Source organism: Ranitomeya variabilis, chromosome 8 (genome assembly GCF_051348905.1).
Source record: "Ranitomeya variabilis isolate aRanVar5 chromosome 8, aRanVar5.hap1, whole genome shotgun sequence".
Lineage (NCBI taxonomy): Eukaryota > Metazoa > Chordata > Amphibia > Anura > Dendrobatidae > Ranitomeya > Ranitomeya variabilis.
This window is the reverse complement of record NC_135239.1, coordinates 186,335,071-186,360,297: the sequence shown is the minus strand read 5'-3', so window position 1 is coordinate 186,360,297 and position 25,227 is coordinate 186,335,071. Positions and strand designations below refer to the sequence as shown.

The 25,227-nt window shown below is 41.2% G+C and overlaps 1 protein-coding gene across 3 annotated transcripts in view; it reads right to left on the bottom strand.

Moving 5' to 3' along the window:
• The window catches only part of CACNA2D3 (calcium voltage-gated channel auxiliary subunit alpha2delta 3), a 1,029,735-nt gene that overhangs the window by 603,933 nt on the left and 400,575 nt on the right, over positions 1-25,227 (bottom strand). For all 3 annotated transcript variants that reach the window (XM_077278410.1, XM_077278408.1, XM_077278409.1), the window contains exons 6-9: positions 17,373-17,504; positions 14,707-14,767; positions 14,454-14,604; positions 7,499-7,573 (exon numbers count right to left, since the gene is read on the bottom strand). In XM_077278410.1, coding sequence (XP_077134525.1) covers positions 7,499-7,573; positions 14,454-14,604; positions 14,707-14,767; positions 17,373-17,504 — 419 coding nt within the window. The remainder of the gene's footprint in view (positions 1-7,498; positions 7,574-14,453; positions 14,605-14,706; positions 14,768-17,372; positions 17,505-25,227) is intronic.

Below are 25,227 nucleotides of genomic sequence, written 5' to 3'. Positions count from 1 at the left end.
TTGTGATTGGTCGCGTGCCACCCATGTGGCCGCGATGCGACCAATCACAGCAAGCCGTGACGTAATTTTCAGGTCCTGAATGCCTAATTCTAGGCATTCAGGATTTTAAAATTACGTTCCGGCTTGTGATTGGTCGCGTCGCGGTCACATGGGCGACGCGACCAATCACAAGCCGTGATGTCACGGGAGGCAGGAAACGCGCGCATTTTAAAATTACGTCATGCCTAATTCTGCATTCAGGACCTGAAATTACGTCACGGCTTGCTGTGATTGGTCGCGTCGCGGTCACATGGGCGGCACGCAACCAATCACAAGCCGTGACGTAATTTTAAAATGCGCGCGTTTCCTGCCTCCCGTGACGTCACGGCTTGTGATTGGTCGCGTCGCCCATGTGACCGCGACGCGACCAATCACAAGCCGGAACGTAATTTTAAAATCCTGAATGCCTAGAATTAGGCATTCAGGACCTGAAAATTACGTCACGGCTTGCTGTGATTGGTCGCGTCGCGGCCACATGGGCGGCACGCGACCAATCACAAGCCGTGACGTCACGGAAGGAAGTAAACGCGCGCATTTTAAGCAAAGAACGCTGCCGGTTCCCTCGGTGAGGTCCAGGCTGCGTCGGAGAGGTGAGTATAGCAATATTTTTTATTTTAATTCTTTATTTTACACATTAATGTTGTTTCGATACCGATACCCGATACCACAAAAGTATCGGATCTCGGTATCGGAATTCCGATACCCGCAAGTATCGGCCGATACCCGATACTTGCGGTATCGGAATGCTCAACACTAGTCATCAATATAAGATCGGTTTGTGCGAACCTTCGATAGGTCATCAATATATGTTCAGTTGGTGACAGACGCCTGGCACCCTCATTGATCAACTGTTATAAGGTCTCTTAAATAGGAGATGATCAACAGCATCCGAGAGTGGCAGTTACTCATTGAGGAGAGCCGAGCTGTTCACACACTCATTGTCTACATTAAGCCACCAGGGCTGCTAGCAGCTGATGGGTGGGGGGTGGTGTAAGGCTGATTCCCACCGAATTGATATTGATGACCTGTACAAAGAATAGGTCATCAATATCACATAACAGGACAACCCCTTTAACTACTGTCACTTTCATTTCAACAATCTTTAATTAAATGAATAGTACAAGCAAATATAATAAACGTTGTAACATATTTTGCAAGAGAAATGTCCTTCTTTCTCTGCTTTTGATCCACTTCTCCTATCCTTGCCTCCTAAATCCATCTTTTGTTATTAAAAATCTGGTAAAATCTATCTCCCTGAAGAAGCAACGTAGTGAAACCTGTGTGGGAGTGATGGGGCAGGCCATATCATGTAATTGGATTATTATTACTTCTGTCAAGCTCCTGGATTTGATCCCCTGAGTTTGTGTTCTGTGGTCAGCTTCTCTTTTTACTGAGCAACCTTTTCTCTCGGTGTTTGGGTTCTGCTTTTCTGGCTGCAGTCTGCTTAGTTTAACACAGGTGTTTTCTATTTTGCCTATCACCTTTTGGGTACAGCTTTATATTCTGTCCCCTGCTGGTGTTTCCTGCTGGTATTTATATAAATTTGGATGTTCTGCCATTTTGTTGATGATTGGAGCCAATCTGTGATACTCCCGCTAAGGGTTTTCACTTTGCTGTTTCTTTGCTATACTTTGCACCTATCTTCTGTTTAAGAAGTAGGCTGTATATTTGCTAACAGTACTTGCTTTATTCTTTGTTTGCTTTTTCATTATTTATTTTACTCACTTTGGAATCTTTCCTGCTCTCAGCTCACTTCTCTTCATGTAGATAATTCACACTCTGATCTGTACTCCGGTTCTTTAGGCGGAATGTGAAGCAACTCGTCGGCCTTTTAGACAGTTTAGGTCAGAGTTGTCATCTCCTAGTCTGTGGTTAGGTCTATCTCTGCACCTGTCTCTGTGAGGGCCATTGTAAAACCTTCAGCTTGTGCCTTTTGAGGTCATCTATTTTGGAGATTTTGACTCGTGATTAGGATCATTATCCATTTGTAGAAGTCCTCCTGTCAACTTCAGCTTTTTTACAGATGGTGTTATGTTGCATTAAGAATTTGTTGAAATTTTCTTGAATCCATTCTTCCCTCTAACCATGAAATGTTCCCTGTGCCATTGGCTGCAGCACAACTTCAAAGCATGATTGACCACCCCCACGCTTAATGGTTGGCAAGATGTTCTTTTCCTGAAATTCTGTGCCATTTTTTCTCCACACATACTGTACCTTTGATAATTGCGGCCAAAGAGTTCTAATTTAACCTCATCGATCCACAGGACTTGTTTCCAAAATGCATCAGGCTTGTTTAGATGTTCTTTTGCATATTTCTGATGCTGAATTATATGGTCAGGATGCAGGAGTGTTTTTTTGTGATGAGTCTGACTCTTCCATCAAGGCCATATTTGTTTGGTTGCTTCTGAATAGTAGAGTCTGCTAAATCTTTCTGAAGGTCTTTTGCAGTCAAACAGGGATTCTGATTTGCCTTTCTAACAATCCTACGAGCAGCTATCACTGAAATTTTGTTTGGTCTTCCAGACCTTATCTTGACCTCCACTGTTCCTGTTAATTGCCATTTCTTAATTACATTGCAAACTTAGGAAAGGGCAACTTGAAAATGCTTTGCTTTCTTCTCATAGCATTCTCCTGCTTTGTGGGCCTTGACCATTTTCATTTTCAGAGTGCTAAGCAGCAGCTTAGAAGAACCCATGGCTTATGTTTTTTGGCACAAGGTTAGATGGGGCTGGGTTTTTATAAAGCTGGGAAATTTGCATCACCTGGCCTTTCCTATTGATGATTGTGAACAAGCCATAACCCTAACAGGCTAATTAAAGAAGCATATCATAAAGAGGTGAATACACACAAAGGGGTATTGATTTCTAGCATTTGATTATCTAACCCCAGTGGGGAATTCACAGCTACACTGCTCAGTACTGCTGTACAATGTTCTCAATTCTTCTGCTTCTGAACATGGAAGACAGGAATCTCTCTTATCTGTGTGTAATGTGTATAAGAGCTATTGTAGCAGTGTGTTTCTACTTGCTCAGTGACAACTGGAAATTAGAGAAAGAGAATGCTGAAGGAAAACTGGTGAAAAATGCAGGATACACGCCACATAATGGCCAGAAATAGTGTTATTTTTCATCTATAGTACTCTACACACACATAGCAGTTTAATCTGAAAAATCATCTGAATTAATAGGTACATTTTAAGGCTTTTTGATATTGGAGCATTTTTCTGTTTTAAAAGTATACCCTGATAAGTAGATCACAGAGTATCCTACTGCACACTCCAGTGATCAGCTATGATTGGTGTTAAAGGGGTTGTCCAGGACTTTAACCTTAGTAGTCTATTCTAAGGATAGGTCATCAGTGTCGGATCAACAAGGGCTCGACACCCGGCCCCTATGCTGATCAGCTGTTCCTGATGTCAGCAGCGGCTGGAACTGCTCAGTTATGGAGCTGCACAGCACAAAATCGTCGAATGTACAGTGTCTGTGGACGGGTATTGCATATCTAACCCCTATTCACATCAATAGGGGGATGTGTGATACCTAGGGGGCGGTTATGTGGTACCTAAGGGATGGATGTGCGGTACCTAGGGGTCGGATGTGCGGTACCTATGGAGCAGATGTGCGGTACATAGGGATGTGCCGTACCTAGGAGATGGATGTGCGGTACCTAGGGGGCGGGTATGCAGTACCTAGGGGGTTGATGTGCTGCCACTATTCCATTGGTGGAGTTGTGCTGTGTAGCTCTTTAACTGAGCAGGCCCAGCCACCGCTGACACCGGAAGCAGCTGATTGACCAAAGAATACAGATAGGAATAGAATAAAATAGAGGTCAATATTTTTGAATGTCTAACTACATTCATTCTTGATTTTGAAAGAGGAAAATTATAAAAAGTGAATTCTGTGTATAGTATGGATAATTTATCTTTTCAACACTGCTAAATATATTACAAGAGAACTTGTAAAATTTTCCATTCATTGTTTGTCAAACAACTTCATCTCGTGTCAAAAAAAGGGACACCGAAAAGTAAAAGATAAGCCAACTTGAAGATAAAAAGGATCACGTCTTTTCAATATCAATCAGTGTGACACAGCGAAGAATCCATCTGTTGTTAAGAGATAGGGACATTATGACACGATTGATGGCCAATTCACCAGCAAGGCGCACAGTCAATGTCAGGTCAAGTTGCTTTTGATAAAAAAAAAAAATACACACGTTCCCAAGCTGTCAATGCGCTTGCAGGTTATACAAACGGGGATTTGCTTTTCAAATGTATCAGTTTTCGGAAATCTTAAGGGGAATATATTAAATTAGATGGAGGCGGTAATGTCACAATGGGGGCAGGCTTTGCAGCGTTGAGAATCTCTCCCCCCCATGTGCTCACCCACCTATCCACTCTCTCTTTCCCCATGTGCTGACTTCTGTGCTCTCTTCTTTGACCTGTCTACCCCATGTGCTATCCCCCTTGTCTGCTGTGTTCTCCCCTCATGTGCTGTATTCTCCCCTCATGTGCTGTCCCATTTGAGCTGTCTCCTCTCTGTGCTCTGTCTCTCTCACCCCTGTGCACTTTCTCTCTCCCCATCTGCTGTCTTCTCCTCTCATGTAATCTCTTCTTTGACCTCTATACCCCATGTGCTCTCCCCCTTGTCTGCTCTCTCTCCACCACTGTGCTGTCTTCTTAAATCAGACCACCGCCATCTTTGTGCAGACAGGTAGCAGCTGTCACATTAAAACTGTGCATGCACTCTTCCTGTACAAAGATGGCAGCGGTCAGTGAATAATTCGGCTGATCCCGGCGGCGGTGTGTTTGCGACGGTGTTCCGCTGGTCCTACCGTGCAAGAGGCTGCGTACTGTGTATACAGTGTGTGTGTTGCGTACGGCGTATTCAGTGTGTGTGTGTGTGTGTGTGGTGGGTACGGCATATACAGTGTATTCGTGTGTGTGTGGTGCGTATGGCGTATACAGTGTGTGTGTGTCGTGCGACGGTGTTCCGCTGGTGGTACCGTGCAAGAGGCTGGTACCATCAGCAGTTTCCATATTGAGACACTCATCACTTGGGTGTCCCAATATGGAGGTCGATGAACTTCCGCCGCTTGGAATTCTGGGATCCAGACACATCTGGATGGAACAGGATGTGAAGTATATAATAAGACAAACGAGGTTTTGTTTTGATAAATGGCACTTTTGTAGGAACCTGTCAACAGACTCAGCTGCCCTATCTGAAGGTGGCCTAAAATAGACATGGAGGCCTTGCTTCTTGAGAACTCCTGGATTTAGTTGTAGGTATATCGACTGTCTTATCCTGTTACTGTCCCTGAAGACAACAGATGCACTATGTGAATACCGTTGTGCAGTTTTATATGTGAAGTAATGTGTGTCTAATGTAATGTGATATAGTGTATTATGGTAATAGAGAGGACATAATGTGTTAGACTCGAGCATAATGTGAATATAGTATAAGGATAAGCTTAGGACAGCATAGCATATAGAAGAGGTTAGCATGTAGATAAGAAATGTTTGCTGATAGGATAAGATGGAGAGCACTTCCTGGTTAGGCCGGCGTCAGACAAGCGTATTGTATCCGATACGAGAGAATCCAAGCGGTATGCTAATGACCCTCAGCTCCTGCTCTGCTGCGAGCAGGAGCCGAGTGTCATACGTCTGTGTCATACGTCGCACAGAGAGAATCGGAGCACAGCTGCAGAGGAGGAGGAGAAATTAATTTCTCCATCTCCTCCATTGCCGGGGTCAGCGTATATCGCACATCACTCAGATGATATCCGAGTGATGTGCGTTGTCTCACTCGCACCCATAGGCTTATATGGGTGCAAGTGAGCAGAGTCTCGGCCGAATGTCGGTGACAATCGCAGCATGCTGTGATTTCACTCGCACACAGAAAATAGCCAAAAAAAATATGGTATGTGAGCTGCCCCATAGCTGAATACTGGTGGGAGTGCTATGCAATTTTTTATCGCATAGCACTCGTCCATATTCAACGGTAGTGTGACTCCAGCCTTAGAGAGAATTCAGTGTCAGCCAGTGAAGTGTGGAGCAAGTCCAAGTTCAGATGGGGTCGTGGGCTGCTAGGGGCAGTATGTGCCAAACGTTCAGGGCAGTGGGTGGCCAAATGGAGATCCCTGATGGACAAACCAACAGAGTGTGGAGTCTATGGCTCGGGCCAGGTACTATAGAGCGAGACTGGTCTTCCAACACCATAGGATGGTGAACATGGTGTTACAAGGGGCAGGTGGTCGGTGAAGGATGAATTCCTGGGGCTGATAGAGTCAGCGGGCTTGGTCGTAGTCCAGAATTAATGTGTGACAGAACAGAAGAGGAGTTGTGCTACGAAGGAAGGAAGTGTGAATTGCTGTGCCCTATCCCACCTGTATCCATCTGATGAACTTGGATTGCTTAGTAAGAGTTTGACTGTTACAAAGAACCTGGTGTCCCATGGATTGTGTGTGGCGGCTACTGAGGACGGAATCCTGGAGGCAGAGGAGGCCTACGGCTTACAAGAGAGCGTGATGAATCCCACACTCTACAGCACACTGGGACACCCCTTGTCTGTAAAATGCAAGAGCCCAACTGGACAGCAGCTTGGTGGCGACTACCGCTCTGCAGCACTTCACATTTGGCGTAGAAAACTTGACAGATGCGGGGAAAGATCCAGCACAAACAAAGATGGCGCTTAACACTGACGACAAGCTATTAATGACTGCTGCGAAATGGCTAGATGGACTTGCCGATCGTGGGTCACCTAGTCAGAGGTGGCAAAGTTGTTTCCTTGAGTCTTCATATTAGGTAACGACAACTTACAGCCAAACTATCCAATATAACACCAAGACACATTGATGTTATCCCCTGCAAGGCATAATTAGGCATTTTTTTCCATTCAGGAGGACCCAAAGTGATAACTTCTGTTGAAACTGTAATGGCAGGTATATTGGTTATCAGTCAGTTTTTCCAAAAAAGTTAATATTTAAAAAAAAATGTATATTTTGGGTTATCTAACCTTGTCTATGTGCCCAATCAGTACATATTCTTATTATTTTTTATTTTTTTTTCTTTAAAGCGCAATTAATTCCAGGGTACTTTACATGTTCTAAAGGGGATTCTGCACTGAGGAAGCCCCTCTATGAGTCATGTAATGCTAAATTTCCTCTATTTGGCCCCTTATACAGGATAAATAGAAATAGGTAAGAAAAGGCAGAACGGTGGTCATCGGTGGCCATGATGACTTCTTTTTGAATAGTTGTTGTCTCAATGAATCAGCCCCTTTAACAAGTTGACAGAAAAAGACTTTATGTTCATGGTAAAAGCCACTCAAATAAAGGGCTCACGAAGACTTCTGAAAATAGATTTTTATTCTCCTAGCGCCATAAATTACTGTTATCTTTGGCGCACGGCTTTCATGAAAGAAATGAATGCACTTTCAATGTCTCTCCACAATTAGTCTCTTACCTCTTTGTTGTTTCTGTCTGCTTGTACTAACGTCCCATTCAGACACGGTTCGACGTATTGAATTTTGTCATTATACTGTAAAAGGAGACAATAAAAAGACAATAAATACAATGGATGGAAAAAAAATGATGGCGTGAGAGTATTACCTATAGGAACTTCCATTACAACAATAGTGATGACTGTGGGAAATTTTATAGATTTTTTTTTTACCACTTATTGGTAAATTGCTGTGCACGCACCACCTAGTAGAAGAAGTAGGCGACAGCTAACGCTCATAAATCCCCAAACACAGGGACGCTCAGCTCGGTAATATGAAATCAGAAAATGACCTATTCTTTACATCAAGGTTTTATATTAAATATATATTTTTTTTGTTATCATTAACCACTTATTTTTGTTTTTGCATTTTCGTTTTTTGCTCCCCTTCTTCCCAGAGCCATGACTTTTTTTATTTTTTGGATAAAATGGCCATCTGAGAGCTTGTATTTTGCGGGACAAGTTGTACTATTGAACAACACCATTGGTTTTAACATATCATGTACTGGAAAATGGGAAAAAAATTCCAAGTGTGCTGAAATTGCACAAAAAGTGGTGGTTTTTTTTTTTTACCATGTTCAGTAAATGCTAAAACTGACCTGCCATTATGATTCTCCAGGTTATTACAAGTTCATAGACACCAAACATGTCTAAGTTCTTTTTTATTTAAGTGGTGAAAACATTTTTCAAACTTTGTTAAAAAAAAAAAAAAAGCGCCATTTTTTGATAACCGTAGCATGTTTATTTTTAGTTATCTGGGATTGGGTGAGGGCTTATTTTTTGTGTGCCGAGCTGACTTTTTTAATGATACCATTTTAGTGCAGAAATTATCCGTTTATTGCATTTTAATGCAATGTTCAAGCGACCAAAAAACTTAATTTTGGCGTTTGACTTTTTCCTCTTCACATTGTTTTATGAACGAGCTATTTCTTTTTTTATATTGATTGATCGGGCGCTTCTGAAAGCGACGATACCAAATATGTGTATATTTGATTTCTTTTTTTTAATTGTTTTATTTTGAATAGGGCGAAAGGGGGGTGATTTGAACTTTTATATATTTTTTTACTTTTTGCATTCTTCAGTTGTCTCCATTGCAGACTAGAAGCTGCCATAATCTGATCGATTCTGCTACTTACAGGTGATGATCAGATCGCCTGTGTGTAGCAGAAATGCTTACTTGCTACGAGCGTCGACCATCATAGCAATCTGGCTATAACAACCATAGAGGTCTGCTGGAGACCTCGGGTTGTCATGCCCACCCATCAATGGCCCGCATTCACGTGACAGGGTCACCCATGGGCGGGTTTAGTGACGCGCTTCCGGTAAGCGCGAGTTAAATGCCGCTGTCAGAGATTGACAGCATCATCTAACTAGTTAACAGCCACGGATGGATCGCGATTCCACCCGCAGCTGTTGCTGGAACGTGTCAGCTGTATATATCAGCTGTCATGTGCCCAGAAAGGTGCGGGCTCAGTGCCGGAGTCCGACATCGGCGTACAATTACGTCCGATGTTGGAAAGGGGTTCACTATAAATATATAAAACAATAATAATAACATTTTAAATTTTCATACAGATCCCTAAGGATTATTTAAGGTGGGTTATGCTCTAAAACTGTATTCTAAAAAATGTAAAGTTACTAATATTGTAATCTTCTATTCTTTCCTTCTTTGTGTTCCAAAAATTCTAATAAGTCTAAAAATCTAAGTAAAAGTCCACCAGCGGTAATTTAAACTTTTAGATTCTGAACGGAAAATTTCCATTTGTATTTAGCATTTTTCCGTTGAATGCATGACCTCGATTGCTCCAGATCCATTGTTCCAACCCTATACAGATGGCAAAGTTAATACTCAGCGTCCTCTAATACCCAGTGCTGCAATTTACTGCATGATTTGGTGTTCTAGTTCAAAGGGAATGTAGAATACATCTCTTTCATGTTCTGTTGTGGTTTGTCATGCACTGTTGATCTGACCTTATGCATTGCAAGAGCCGCCCATTAATCATCGAGCTTTATTCCTGCACCTTGCGTGACAAAGGTTCGAAAAACCCTCTGAACACCATGAGACCGACATTTTAAACAACATTTTTCTCTATGGCTTTTCTTTCAAAAATTGACATCATATAAATTCAGATTTTTCCATCTTGCTTGGAGGAATATTGCTATTTAAATGGAAACAATTTTCCGTAAACGTCCCGCAGCTTGGATCTAGTGCTGCAAAAGGGCAGAATCTATTATCTGTAATCCCCTCTGAGATGAAATATCTTCACTGAAGAGTCCATTTCTACAGCTTTATAATACACATCCAAGCGATACTAGAATCCTTAAAATCCTTTGTAGTGAACTAGCGGATCAGTAGACTCTATGCGCGGGTAGAGGTAACAGCTGGATAAACTATGTTCACCGGCCATACTTAGCAAGTCATAGCTTAATGGTGGTCATGATAATGAGAGGTTGGTGCCTACAGGTTACAATAACCTCTTATGTGAGAGGACAGAGGTGGGGTGCTGTAAAAAGGAAAGGGCTGGTCAAGGGTATAGTAGACACTGGAAGCCGTGCGGAGACAGTATAAGGACCCCGTATTGAGCTGGTCAAGAGTATAGCAGACACTAATAACCATGCAAAAACAGTATAAGGACCCCGTATTGGGCTGGTCAAGGGTACAGTGGACACTGGAAGCCGTGCGGAGACAGTATGAGGAACCCGAATTGTGCTGTCAAGGGTATAGTAGACACTGGAAGCCGTGCAAAGACAGTATAAGGACCCCGTATTGGGCTGGTCAAGGGTATAGTGGACACTGGTAGGCTTGCGAAGACAGTATAAGGACCCGGTATTGGGCTGGTCAAGGGTATAGTAGACACTGATAGCTGTGTGAAAACAGTACATGGACCCCACATTGAGCTGGTCAAGGGTACAGTGGACACTGATAGGTGTGTGAAGACAGTATAAGGACCCTGTATTGGGCATTTCAAGGGTATAGTAGACACTGGTAGTCGTGTGAAAACTGTGTAAGGACCCCATATTGAGCTGGTCAAGGGTACAGTGGACACTGGTAGGTGTGCGAAGACAGCATAAGAACTCCGTATTGGGCTGGTCAAGGGTATCGTAGACACTGGTAACCGTGCGAAAACAGTATAAGGACCACATATTCTCTCATGGGCACCTTCCTCGTGTCTCTTTAGGAAAACCCTTTAGATCATACGTATGTAATTTAAAGGCTTCTATCCATAATATATATCCATAATATACTAATAACATCCAAGCTTGCCGATATTGAAGGAATTGCCGGACAGTCTCATGTGTATGAAACCACAAACAACAGGTTGGTGGCAGAGATGCCGATAAGGCATGTCCAATTAGAGATTTCCAATCGCTTTGTTCTCCCGGAGATTAGCCTCTGTCGGACATGTTTTTATAGAGAACCCAGGAGCAGAACTTCTGTGTATGGGAGAGCTGGCCAAGACAACTGCCAGCCAAATCACTGGCCGATCTATCATTCGACCGACAGCCATCTAAAGTGTATGATGGGCATAACAGACTGTGGGGAACAATATTGTTTTATTTTTAAGGGGTTGTCCAGTCTAAATTGATAAGTCTGCAGTCACTCTGTTGTGACTGCAGACTTATGAATCCCCCCAGTACACGCACTGTGCACTGCAGGGATTCACAGGTTTCTGAGCCAGAACTGGTGGGTACATATGTGCTATGCATATACTGGCCAGAGCCCATCTAGTTGTCGCGGCCTTGCTCCATACGCTTGTATTGAGTGAGGCTGCACCCATTAGACGTCCACCCCCTGCTGGATGGCCACATCACTAGACAAGGCGTGGTCTTGATCAATACAAGTGTACAAGGTGAGGCCGGGCCCACTAGATGGGCTCTGGCTAAGAGTATGAATAACACATACATCACTGCCATTCTCAGCTCAGAAACCGTCAAACCTTCGCAGTGCGTGTGCTTGGGGGAATCATAAGTCTGCAGTCACCTAGAGTGACTGCAGACTTATCGATTTAAACCGGACAATCCCTTTACGATGTCCCTATGCACATATAGTATGACCACCAGTAGGTCTTGCAAAGTTTTAACACTGGCTCCCAGGGACTTAAAGGGTATTTATGCTGCACGATTATCGTGAAATGAGAGCTCTTAGCAACGCTCATTTCTTGATAATGGTGCAGTCTAAAGAGGCTGCCGATCACCCGACAAATGAACAAAATGCTTATTCGCTGGGTGAAATTATCTTTCGGTCTTCACGAAAAAATATCATTCTCAGCAGCACATCGACCTGTATAAAGAAGACGTGCTGCTGAGAACAATGGCAGCCAATGTGCATTGAATAATCCTCTGCTGATCGTTCATTGGCAATCTGCAGTGTGGACTGACTGTGAAACTGTGTCATCAACAAACTTTCCCCATCCCTGAAAATCCATCAATTGTCAGATTTTTATAATAATAATGTGAAAATTAAAGGTGTATTCTCATCTCCAAGATCATATCCCAATATATAGTAGATGTAATAATAATAATATTAACAAATACCTCCAATTAGAAATGTAATATAGTTTTTCTGATTAGCTATGTCTCTTTCCTCATGTGCAGGCATTGCAGGACCTTAGATATCCATGGTTACGACCAGTGATATAGTGACAGATGGCAAGTTGCTAGTGGTCCTAATCATGGATACCTAAGGTCCTGCAATGCCTGCACATGAGGAAAGAGACATGGCAAATCAGGGAAACTATACTGAATTTCTAATTGGAGATATTTGCTAATAATATTATTATTACATCTACTACATATTGGGATAGGATCTTGGAGATGGGAATACCTTTTTAAGTCCAAAGGCAAGGGAGAAAATGGGGGTACGTTAGAAAAAAATCTTTTGTAGATTTATTGTTTCTTTAAAATAGGACATGAATAGTTATGGCAAACAGACCAGTATACTACAACTGAACGGTCTGTTGGTTCCATAGTGACAGGTCTGAATCTGATAATAATTATAATTAGTCATCACATTTGGCTGTTTAGCCACCTTAATTAGCCTGATAACTAATTGCCAGAACCCAAACAACATATTTCCTATGAATTCTTATAATTAGCTTTGGTAGAGGAATAAAATAAAATATAAGCGATACAGCATTCACATTGTAATTATGTCTCTAACTAATAATGCTCCGCGTAATTATGCACTGGCTAATTAAAGATTAATAAGGGAGATATTTGTCCTGACTTTGCATTTCAGAATTAGCAGCTAATAGTTTCTTCAAAAGAAAGAAACTTCCGTTATATACAGTAGTATGCAGACTGAAAACAGTCTAAGAAATTAATAACATATTTATAGTACGTTCCCTTCACCCCCAAAACTGCAATCACATAATAAATAAAAGAGAAGTGGTAGTGAGGGGCTGGGCCGGGTGGTAAGTAAAGATCTTTTTTCTATCATTAACCACTATGTGCACATTAAATATATTTAGGGGAACAATCATATGGTTATTTCTGTGCTTGGGGTTACAATAAAAAAGATCCGTTAAAAAAAAGATGACTTTCATATTTAAAGGGAGTCTGTTAGCAGATGTTTGCTATTTAGTCTGAGAGAAGAATTAGGCCCCCTTCACACATGCGTATAAAACACAGACACGGGCATCAGTGTTTTCCATCAGTGTGTCATCAGTGTTTTTCCGTTATGTATAAAAAATTAATTTAATCCATGTGCTGTACCTCTTTTTCACAGACCCATAGATTTGTATTGGCCCTTGTCATCTGCCAGAAAAAAAAGACATGTCTCTAAACAGCCCCATAGGTTGAAAAAAATGGATACCACATGTACTGCAGATGTGGACATGTGAAGGAGGACAAATATAGAGGAAGAGAGCCTGATTTCAGCAATATATTATTTACTAGGCTGTTTTAAAATGATCAGAGTTTTATCAGCAGGAAATTATCCCTAGAGGACTAGGTTTCATGTGTAAGCCAGTCCAGCTAATCTGAGCAACCCCACCTCCACCACCGATTGGCATTTTGATGTACAGTGCGCACAGGAAGCAGCCAATCAGGGGTGTGGGCGGGGTTATACACAGTACAGCATTCTGACCTCTGCTAGATCAACAGCAGGAGAGAAAACAGGGATTTTAACAAAACTGCATCAAGGAGCCCGATAAGTAACAAATCGCTGGAATTGGGTTCTCTGTCCCTACATCATGCTGCATCCAGATTGCATAGCAAAAACCTGAAGTGCTGACAGATTCCCTTTAATGAGGTCACTTACATTGAATTGGTGATACTTGCTCAGAAATGGGTTCAGAATAGGACATGCCCTAAGTTTAAAAGTACTGACACCCGGAAACCAGTAAAAGCAGATGTGTGGGTAGTTCCATTAAAGTTTAGGGGTCTACGTGCTAGATGACAAGTGATGTGAATATGCCCTAAAAAAAGATCTGTTACCAAATTTCACAATGCAAACTGCATACTGTACATTAATAAAAGTATATTTTAGAACTGATGGGTTTTTTAATCCTTTTTTAACTCTTTAAATGAGCAGAATATGCTAAAAATATTAATATAAATATATAATAATAATAATAATAATATAAAAATAAATAAAAAATAGTTGTAACAGTTTGGAGGTTGTGTGGTTCTTAAATAAAACAAGAAGTTCTAAAGAAAACGCAACATGAAAGTTTCTTATGGTTACCAAAAAACAAAAATTCAGTTCCGTAAGGGGCTCCAAATAGCACCTGAGAGCCTAATTATTACAAGAAATGGACGAGGCGCCTATTATTCATCCTGCCGATGGAGCTTAGACAGGAGCATTTAAAGTGCTGACATCGTTCAAGGGCCACCAGCGGGGGTCCGTGCGCAACCTGCTAAAAGGAGAAGGGAAGAAAGGTTTCAAATTGAAGATATAGAAACAAAGGCAACTTACGGCAATTATGTTGAAGAAGTCGTCATCTCCCAGGGTGTCCAAAATAGAGGATACAGTTTGCTTTGCAATTGTTAGACGGAGGCCTTTCATGCTTCCACTTACGTCAACCAAAATCACGACGTCTTTAGGTGAGGTAGCTGCCTGGATGTACCTGAATGAAAGTTACAAGTTGTTGTAGGGTTTTTTTTGTCATTGTTAAATTTATTTTTTGTACAGTACTTATAGTAAAAGTCATGAAAAAAACTCTACGCACCATTTTCGATTTCTGCAGTCAAATGCAATCACACCATTCTCATCTGGCTCCCATTTAATACCTAAAAAGGTGAAGTCAAAGGTGTCTAATGAGATAAAAAAATGTAAAAATATTTTTTAAATAATAGAAATAATTGGTATATAAGTCAGGATACGACTTCTACGACTTATCGTAAAGATCAAGAGGTCAAGAACACTCTTAGCAGTAAAGTTATAATTTTTGTCTCTACGCTAGAATAGAAGATGCCCGAGTATTATGTCCATACCTACAAGTGAAAATAAAGGTAGCACTAGCAACACATCTTATTATTATCCTTTTACTTTTACAGCTATACATGCATAGGATCAGGCGTTCATGATCTCCTACGGTGCAGGAAGGGCTTCTGCTTCAGCCAGTAGTCTAACAGCCAGACAAAAGTCTGATATGTGTCTTGTGAGAAGGAAGAGAAAATAACCAAACTATTTTTATAATGTTTGAATTCGATTATGGCTTTAGAGATCATTATTATCTTTTAAGAAACTACTGTGACCCACAAGGGTTTTCATCACATGATAACTTTACTAAAATCTTTGGGATAGGTCTCCAGATTAGTGGAGATCTGACATCTGGCACCCTCACTGATCAGCTGTTACCACCACTCCATCACAGTGTTTGGTGGCCATTTCTGGCTACAGCAGGTCAGTTGCTATTCTTTCGCATATGAGATGACCCCTTTTATGTGAGAAGGTTCATGATGATTGTCTCACAGTCTATGTGGCTTTTTCCTCAAAATTCTTCTCAGTGGGGCATTTGGATGCCATAAAGTGATGATGGTGGTGGAAGGTTTTTGAGGACTTCCCTCAAGAAGCCAAAGCTAAAAAAAAATAAAAGAGTGGAATAAGAAACTTCATAGATAAACTTGTTTCAGTCTAAAAAAAATGTCAAATTTAGAAACTCTCTTTCAAGGGGGTTGTTCATTCTCAGAATTGTCCAGTCATAGAAGAAAAGTCTGTAGTCTATGTGGTCACTTGAGACTGCTGAATTGTGTATATGAGCAATGCACACACTGTCACTATTCCCTTGTATTCCCCATGACTGTGTAGCATGATGTTGGGCAGTAGCCACCGTCAAGGCATCTTTTGTCAAGTTCCCGGCGTGCTACATGAAAGAGTGGGTCTTGGCTGAGTGTAGGTGCTGTAAGAGCCTTGCACTCATACAGGTCACCTGTAGCCGATGGTGTTAGATGGCATGGACCAAAGGTTTTAAAGTTCAGTAAAGGAAGCCCCCGTTCTAAAACACAGCCTTTACTGAATGGTAACTTAGTAAGGGTTATGTACAAGGGGTAGTGGGTGCAAAGTCTTATGGACATTTCCTTCACAGTGTAAAGTATTTTCACACATATAGCGTTCTTCCACTGTGGCCTACTTCAGTGCAGGTGAAGCACACTGTTTCGCCCTACTTTGTTACAGCCCACCTCGTCACCACAGTCCTGATCAGCAAGTCTCTCTACTTGCTCAGTGGATCCGTGTCCTATTTCTACCACTACTGGCACCCTGGATCTACCGCTCGGGAACCCAACTAGTCCCATGAATTCACCTGTCCCGTTACCTTCGGCATTCACCAAGCTCAGGGCTCCTTGTGCCTTGCCGTCCTATCTAAGTACTTCCTCAAAGTGGAAGGCCCCTCTGCCTCTTCAGTCACTTCAAGGTCACACTACAGTCCTGTTAACACCTCTTGCTACTGCATGTATGCAATTTGCATAGGTGCGAACATGTGTCAACTAGTCGCTTGCTTTTCTATCAATTCTTTTCTAATTAGAAAATCTTGGTGAGTCTAGTCTGCACTTATCACAAGCAGCAAAATCGCATACATGCATTCATGTGACCGCCCACCCACATGGGGAACGTAGAGGAATGATGACAGTGTGTGCATGGCATACTGTAACGATTTAGATAGAGCGCCTGTAGACTTTTCTTCTGCGAATGGACAAACCCAATAAAGAGATTATCTAATTTTGACAACCTTTTTTAAGAATGAAACAATTTCACCCACTCTTCTTTAGCTTTTGCTTCTTGAGGGAAGTCCTCAAAAAACTCCAATCACCAAAGCCATCATCACTCTATGGCATCCAAGCCCTAAAGCAACAACACCGGCATTGGACCTTAATCAGTCAGTCGGCAATCCCAGTCAGAAAAAGTGGAATATGTACAGGGCAATGTCTCCTTGCCCCATCAGCTCAATCATTCTGCAGTCTGTCATTAGGAGGAGAGATTCTCTCCTTAGCTCTCTGGTCTTCTTTGTCGAAAACTCACAGAAGACAGTCTCTCTACAGTTCCCAGACCAGTCAGCTCTACAGTTGACAGCCATACCCAAGAGTCTTCCCAGCCCACCTGTGCTCATCTCATTGGGCCTACCATCATTACAGAACTTGTGGCAAGCCCCTTAGAATGTATTAAAACTATTCAAAAGCAACCAATCACAAGCAGAATTCAAAGTGGATTTCTAAGCTGTGCCATCAAACTGCAATATCGGCTTTGATTGGTTGCATTTGGCAAAAAGTGTGCATCACTACTTTTTGTCACGTTTTCTTTCCTCTGGGATCAGAACGTTTCTCATGAAAAGAAGTCAGCAAAAAAAATTATCATCATATAATATAATGTCAAAATAATCTGTTTTTCACCCCTTACCAGGATATTGACGAAAAAAGCCTTTTGCACTTCCAAAATATTGCCATATGAGGGAAGGGTCACGGTCAAAGTTGTCAACAAACACCTTATTTAAAGACTCCGACCAGTAGATTCCATTCACTATTTCTGGATCTGAAAAGAAATAGGACACAAATCATGACTTTATTAAAAAAAATGTAGACAAGCAATGATATTTGTTAACAGATCCATAGGAGGGTTGCCCACCATCGGGGACATTTTTTTCTCTCTTAAGTGCATATATTTGGGCTCAAAAAATACATTTTGCAATTGAGTTTCATTAAAGCGAACATGTCACCTCAGAAAACATTATTTACCTGCAAAAGTACGCTTAGTCTGAAGGTAAGTGGCATTAAAATGCTGCCCGACCGCCATAATGAAAGTGCGGATACCGGAAGAAAATTAATTTATTTCCTTCAGTCATGTGGGCGTGTATTGAGTGAAAACACTCCCCAGCCCCAGCAGCAGTCATTATGATGTAAATTGATGTGTCTGCTATGAATGTCCAAGCACAAGGGTAGCGAACAAACCAGAGGGATAAAAACCTGAACCTGACAGATCTCTGTTCAGACTGGTTGGAGCCCGACTCTGTCCCTGGTCTGTTCCTACCTGACTTTGGAGGTTGGCACCCTAAGTTAACTCAATGGCACCCCAGTATATAGTGGTTCACCCTGAATGCCCCTAGAACTCCGAGAATAACTATGCCTGTGTAGCAAATCACTAGGGAAAATATGTTATACATTAAAAACTGCAACTCACCCTACCAGCTCCCGTACAGACTAGATATTCTGACTCTATAGTCCCTAGTGGAGTCTGCGGTTGCAGAGATAAATAAAACCACAGGCTAGGAAATGGCAACTCTGGCCTAAACTGCCTAAAATGTCGACAAGTTGCTTCACATTCCTCCTAAAGAATCGGAGGGCAGAGCAGAGTATGAATTACCTACAAGAAGAGAAGTGTGCTGAACAAAGGAAAGATTCCAAAGTGAGTAAAGTAAAAACCTAAACACTAAAAAAGAAATAAAGCAAGTACTGTTAACAAATAAACAACCTACTTCCTAATGCTAGACAGAAGATAGGTACAAAGTATAGCAAAGGAACAGCAAAGTAAAAATCTTTAGTTGGAATCTCACAGACTGGCTCCAAACATCAAAAGAACGTCAGAACATCCAAATGAATCTATCAACAGCAGGAAACGCCAGCAGGTGGACATAATACAAAGCTGATCCCAAAATATGATAGGATGAGAAATTAAAACATCTGTGTTAAAATAAGAAGACTGCAAACAGAAAAGCAGAACCCAAACACCCAGAGACAAGATGTGACTCCTGTGACTCGGCAGAAAGAGAAGCCGACTACAGAACACAAACTCAAGGGATCGAATCCAGGGGCATGACAGTGTCTCCATGGCTACAGACTACAAACAAACTCTGTGTAGTCTGATCCTCAAATGTGAGCATGAAGTAAAAGACAGCAGGCGGTATAACTGCAGGATCTGATTACTCTAGATTTTGTTTTAGCCTGTGACCATAGATCTGCATATGAGCAGTAGACACAAAAGTGAGTGTAAGATACTTTTAATCAAAATTGCTTCAAATAGTTTGTTTTTCGTATTTAAGACAGTGGCAAAACTTTATTCACCATTATAAAGTTATAAATAGTTATCCGGTAAAGCTCACTTTTGCAAGGGAGGTGGCTCCATTGAATTTTCCAAACCCACATACCTGTGGAGACATTGGCAAGTATCATACATATACCCTATGCTTATCACCAGGAAACATGCACGATACCTGCTGGGCAACCACTTAAATAAAAAAAAGAATATTCCTAAAGTTGCTTCATGCTTATTATTTTAGATTGCTAAAAAATGGTTCCAATTCTTCACATACCCTAGCTGGCAATGTGTCTCTGAAATGAGAAGTCTGATTTAAAAAAAATGGGTCTGTCTTTTCTAGTCTAATCTGCTCGTCATCATTCATTCACTTCCAACAATTCTAATTCTGATGCTGCGTTTCGTAAATTCTCTCTTAATACATCTCCATTAAAGCGGTCATTTTTAAGATCTTCCTCTAGCAATGAAGCCATAAAAACAATGCATTAACCGCAGTCATTTGCAAATATATCATAATCCTGAATAAGTTTGATGAAAACGTTGAAAATTAACTTATTTTTTTCCTGATTTATTTTTACTTTTTCTTTTTACTTTTTAAGTAGCAGAACAAGAAAAAAGATGATGTAAATTTCCTGCTTGTAAACTGGTATGCTATGTCATTTACATGGAGTCCGAGCTGTAAAGGCAGTAAAGAAGATATATGTCGGAATCCTTTATTTTCTTGTATTGTTGGTTGGCCGAGATGGGCGAGCCATCCGGGTGACCGAATGCAGAGAAATACTTGGACTAGAGAATAGAATATCTTTCCCTACATAATAATTAAACATCTTTGCCAAGAAGATCCTGACACCTAATGCACACAACTGCTGTACACGAATGCTTAGACTTGTAGTTCGCCAGGCATTAGTGCTTTAATTCCACTATTTCCCCACCACACAGTCAAAACATTACTAGGGCTCATCCACAAGTTAGTGATTTTTTTTCTTACGAGAAAATCCATCCGAGTTTCAGTCCGAGTTCTTTTTCTATCAGATTTTCGTTGGAGTTTCGTCAGTTTTTCTCCAATAAGAGGAAAAAAAGTTTCAGCACCTTCTCCTATCGATGTCTGAAAAATGAGCAGCATCTATGTGCTGTCCAATTTTTTTCACGGACCCAAACACTTTCATGCAGTTTTATTCTTCGGGTCAGTACGATTACAGCAATACCCCATTTATATTGTTTTGTTATGTTTTGGTGCTTTTACGCAATAAAAACTATTTTATTGAAAAAATAATTATTTTTGCATCGCATTATTCTGAGAGCTATAACTTTTTTATTTTTCCGCTGATGGAGCTTGTTTTTTTGTTGGACAAGATGATGTTTTCAGCGCTATCAAATCTGTCTTTTTGATCGCGTTTTATTCCACTTTTTGTTTGGCGGTATGATGATAAAGCATTGGTTTTTTGCATTGTTTTTTGCTTCTTTTATGGTGTTCACTAAAGGGGTCAACCAGTGGGACAGTTTTATAGGTTAGGTCGTTGCGGGCACAGTGATACTAAGTATGTCATCACACCCTGAAGAAGCAACGTGTGAAACGCGCGTTGGAGTGAGGGGCAACAGCGTCATCACGAATCCTGGTTAGTATACTCACCTTATTCTTACCTCTATGGAGACTTATTTCGGCCAATACACTTACTTATACACTTTACTGTGTTCATGTACATATGGCCACCGGCCCACCGCCATACATGAACTATATATGTATTTTTCTATAATTATTTAATAACATTTGGATGACAACTGCCTATCTTCACAGCACTTTATTATTTGAGATATATATGTTGATATTGTGGTCATAAATTCTCCAAGTATTTTGCATTTGTTATATACTCTTGGATCATGTTAACCTGTGGTGGCCTGCTCCCCCTGTTTTTAATTACATATCGTTTTTTTTTTTATCATGCCTTGTCTTTTTTAATTTTAACTTTGTCTTGATTGGCGTCTCTAATAAAAACCTTGTTATGCACTATTTGTATTTGTATTTTCTTGCTTATTGAATTTTTAGTGCTCAAGTAGTTTCTTTATTTATAGTTCTTGGCGTCTACTTGAACCTTATATAGTACAATATGGATTTATATTAGGTTTTTGAATTACTCATTATTCTTTGGCTTAATGTGCACTTTTATTTTTTATATTTGTTTTTTTTTCATACAAGTATTTTTTGATAGATACAATATCTTGATTTTTTTTATTATTATTTTTGATATTTTTGAAAATATTTTCACAATTATTTATTTATTTATTTTTTAACTTTTTTAACTTTTTTTTTCTTTGTCTCACTATGGGACTATCATTTTTTGCAGGCTGATCATTTCTATAGTGCTGCACTGACAGGGAAAGTTGCTGATCATGCACTGTGCATGATCAGCAACTTTCCTAGCTCTGGTGACCTGGATGTCGTAGCAACGATGGGACCCCCACGTCACGCCGTGGGGTCTCCAATCCAAAGGCAGAGGGGCTGTTAGCCCTCTGCCGGCCACTTTTGATAGCAGCATTTATGGGATTAAAGTGCCGGGAGTGGTGCGTGACCCCTCCTGGCACTTAGTGCCGGGTGTCAGCTGTCAGAATCAGTTGACACCCGGCGGTGATCGCCCACGCACACAGGCTGTGTGCGTGGGCAATCGCCATGCAGTAATAATACACCCCTGGTCAGATAGGCCCAGGGCACAGGGACATATTATTATGACAAATGTCACAATGGGGTTAAAGTGCTGAAACACCTTAAAGATATATATCTTGGTACTTGGGAATATAAGCTGATGATGACCTTTGACACACTCAGTGCAGGAATGAATGTTTTGCATGGATTTATGTCTTTTTTACATTAATTAAGGAATTTGCTCCTCAGACCATGTGGGGTCACCATAACATAGAACCAGACCCCAATCAGATTACAATAAAGCATTCACACTCCTTATCTATGAGCTGCTCCAATATTTATGGACATAACTGTTTATCCCTCTCCCATAATGGTAGTTCTGCTTCACGTCACCTGTCTTATCTATGGCATTATTTCTGGGCTGTATTGTGCATAAATATGTGATTCCTCAGAATTTGTATTATTCTATGCCTGATGAAGAGACCTGAGTAGTCTCGAAAGCTTGCAATTTGTTACCATCTTTTCTTAAAAGGTATAAACCACTGAGGACTTTCAATTCAAAACACCTTAAATACCTATTAGTAAAATGCTATCCCTTCCTAATCCTCCATACACATGAACACTCATCTTGGCTGAACATTCGTTTGTTTCCTATGGGGTGAGCAGAGTAAACTTCAGCATCACTCATCTGCCTGCAGAAGAAAAGGATCAAGAGATTAAATTAGAATTTCTGGATCCTTTTGTCTTCTGAATTTATCTATCAGGGGAGAGTCGGGAGACCCCCATGCATATAATTTAGTCAGGCCGATTTGTCAGAAAAAAATAAAAAATATTAGATCATTAACTTCGACAATTTTAACATATAGACTGAGAAACACATTTACGTGGGAATTTTCTCTGTAGGTGTAAGGGTGAATTTGGACGCAGCGGAAATTTCTGGAGAACGGAAACTTATCGAAATCATGCAAGGCATTGAAAAGTTAAAAAAAATATAGCTAATCCTGCTGGGGGTTTGAAAATCTGGAGCATGTACTGGTTCGTATTTCCACTTTGAGTAGAAGGAGAGTGATTTAGGGGAGAGCGATAGGGTTAGAGCTGTTCATGCTGGTGACATGGATGAATCCGTCGCTGTGATTAGAAACCAGTGGGTGCCGTAACTGCTGGTGATTGCAGCTGGCAAAGACAAAAACTAAGGTAGTTTTCAGCGCAACCAACAGAATAAAAAACGTACGTTTATTGAATTTAGATAAAAGTCCATTAAAACTTAAAACCTCAACATCAGTGTTGAGGTTTGGTCAGGCTCAGGCCTCATCTGGAATACTGTGTCCAGTTCTGGGCGGCACATTCTAAAAAAGACATCAACAAACAGGAGCAAGTTCCGAGAAGAGCTACTAGGATGGTGAGCAGACTGTAAAGTATGTCCTACGAAGAATGGTGAAAGGATCTGGGAATGTTTAGCTTTCAAAAAAGAAGACTAAGAGGAGACTTAATAGCTGTCTACAAATATCTCAAGGGCTGTCACTGTTGTGATTTTGCTTTTTGCTCCCTCTAGTGGTCATTAGTGATTTTACTCTGGAGCTTCTGTCTTTTCCTATATCCTCACCTGGGCCATTAGTTCAGGGGCGTTGCTATATAAGCTCCCTGGACCTTCAGTTCAATGCCTGGCATCGTTGAAATCAGAGCTAATCTGTTGTGCTCTTGTCCTATGATCCTGGTTCCTGTATTTCAAGCTAAGTCTGCTTCCTTGCTTTTTGCTTTTGTTTTGTTTGGTATTTTTGTCCAGCTTGTTCCAATCTGTATCCTGACCTTTGCTGGAAGCTCTAGGGGGCTGGTGTTCTCCCCCCGGACCGTTAGACGGTTCGGGGGTTCTTGAATCTCCAGCGTGGATTTTTATAGGGTTTTTGTTGACCAGATAAGTTATCTTGCTATATTCTGCTATTAGTAAGCTGGCCTCTCTTTGCTGAACCTGGTTCATTTCTGTGTTTGTCATTTCCTCTTACCTCACCGTTATTATTTGTGGGGGGCTTGTATCTTGCTTTGGGGTCCCTTTCTCTGGAGGCAAGAGAGGTCTTTGTTTTCTTCTCCTAGGGGTAGTTAGATTCTCCGGCTGGCGCGAGTCATCTAGCGATCACCGTAGGCATGATCCCCGGCTACTTCTAGTGTTGGCGTTAGGAGTAGCTATTTGGTCAACCCAGTTACCACAGCCCTATGAGTTGGATTTTTGAATCTCGCAGACTTACACGTTCCTCTGAGACCCTGTCCACTGGGGTCATAACAGTATGCCAGGCCAGTATTAAATGTTTAATGCATTGCAGAAGTGGGATTATAAGAAAGAAAATTTTGAGGTTTTTTTTCCCTCTCTCATTTTTTTCTTTTTTTTTTTTTTCTTTTCCCCTTTACCTCAGAGTGGCTTAAGCTTGCTGCAGACATGAATGTCCAGACCTTGATTACAAGTGTGGACCAGCTTGCCGCTCGTGTGCAGGGTATACAAGATTATGTTACCAGAAATCCTAGGTCTGAACCCAAGATTCCGATTCCTGAACTGTTTTCAGGAGACCGATTTAAGTTTAGGAATTTCCGGAATAATTGTAAATTGTTTTTGTCCCTGAAACCTTGTTCGTCTGGAGACTCTGCTCAACAAGTAAAAATTGTTATTTCATTCTTACGGGGTGACCCTCAAGATTGGGCTTTTTCGTTGGCGCCAGGAGATCCGGCATTGGCTGATATTGATGCGTTTTTTTCTGGCGCTCGGTTTACTTTATGAGGAACCCAATCTTGAGATTCAGGCAGAGAAAGCCTTGCTGGCTATGTCTCAGGGCCAGGACGAGGCTGAGGTGTATTGCCAAAAATTTCGGAAATGGTCTGTGCTGACACATTGGAACGAGTGTGCACTGGCCGCTAATTTTAGAAATGGCCTTTCTGAGGCCATTAAGAATGTTATGGTGGGTTTTCCCATTCCCACAGGTCTGAATGATACCATGTCCCTGGCTATTCAAATTGACCGGCGGTTGCGGGAGCGCAAAACCGCAAATTCCCTCATGTTGTTGTCTGAACAGACACCTGATGTGATGCAATGTGATAGAAAAACCGCAAATTCCCTCATGGTGTTGTCTGAACGGACACCTGATTTGATGCAATGTGATAGAATCCTGACTAGAAATGAGAGGAAAATTCATAGACGCCGGAATGGCTTGTGCTACTACTGTGGTGATTCTACACATGTTATCTCAGCATGCTCTAAACGTATATCTAAGGTTGTTAGTCCTGTCACCGTTGGTAATTTGCATCCTAAGTTTATTCTGTCTGTAACTTTGATTTGCTCACTGTCATCTTATCCTGTCATGGCGTTTGTAGATTCAGGTGCTGCCCTGAGTCTTATGGATCTCTCATTTGCTAAGCGCTGTGGTTTTATTCTTGAACCATTAGAAAATCCTATCCCTCTTAGGGGTATTGATGCTACGCCATTAGCAGAAAATAAACCGCAGTATTGGACACAGGTTACCATGTGCATGACTCCTGAACACCGCGAGGTGATACGTTTTCTCGTTCTACATAAAATGCATGATTTGGTTGTTTTGGGGCTGCCAT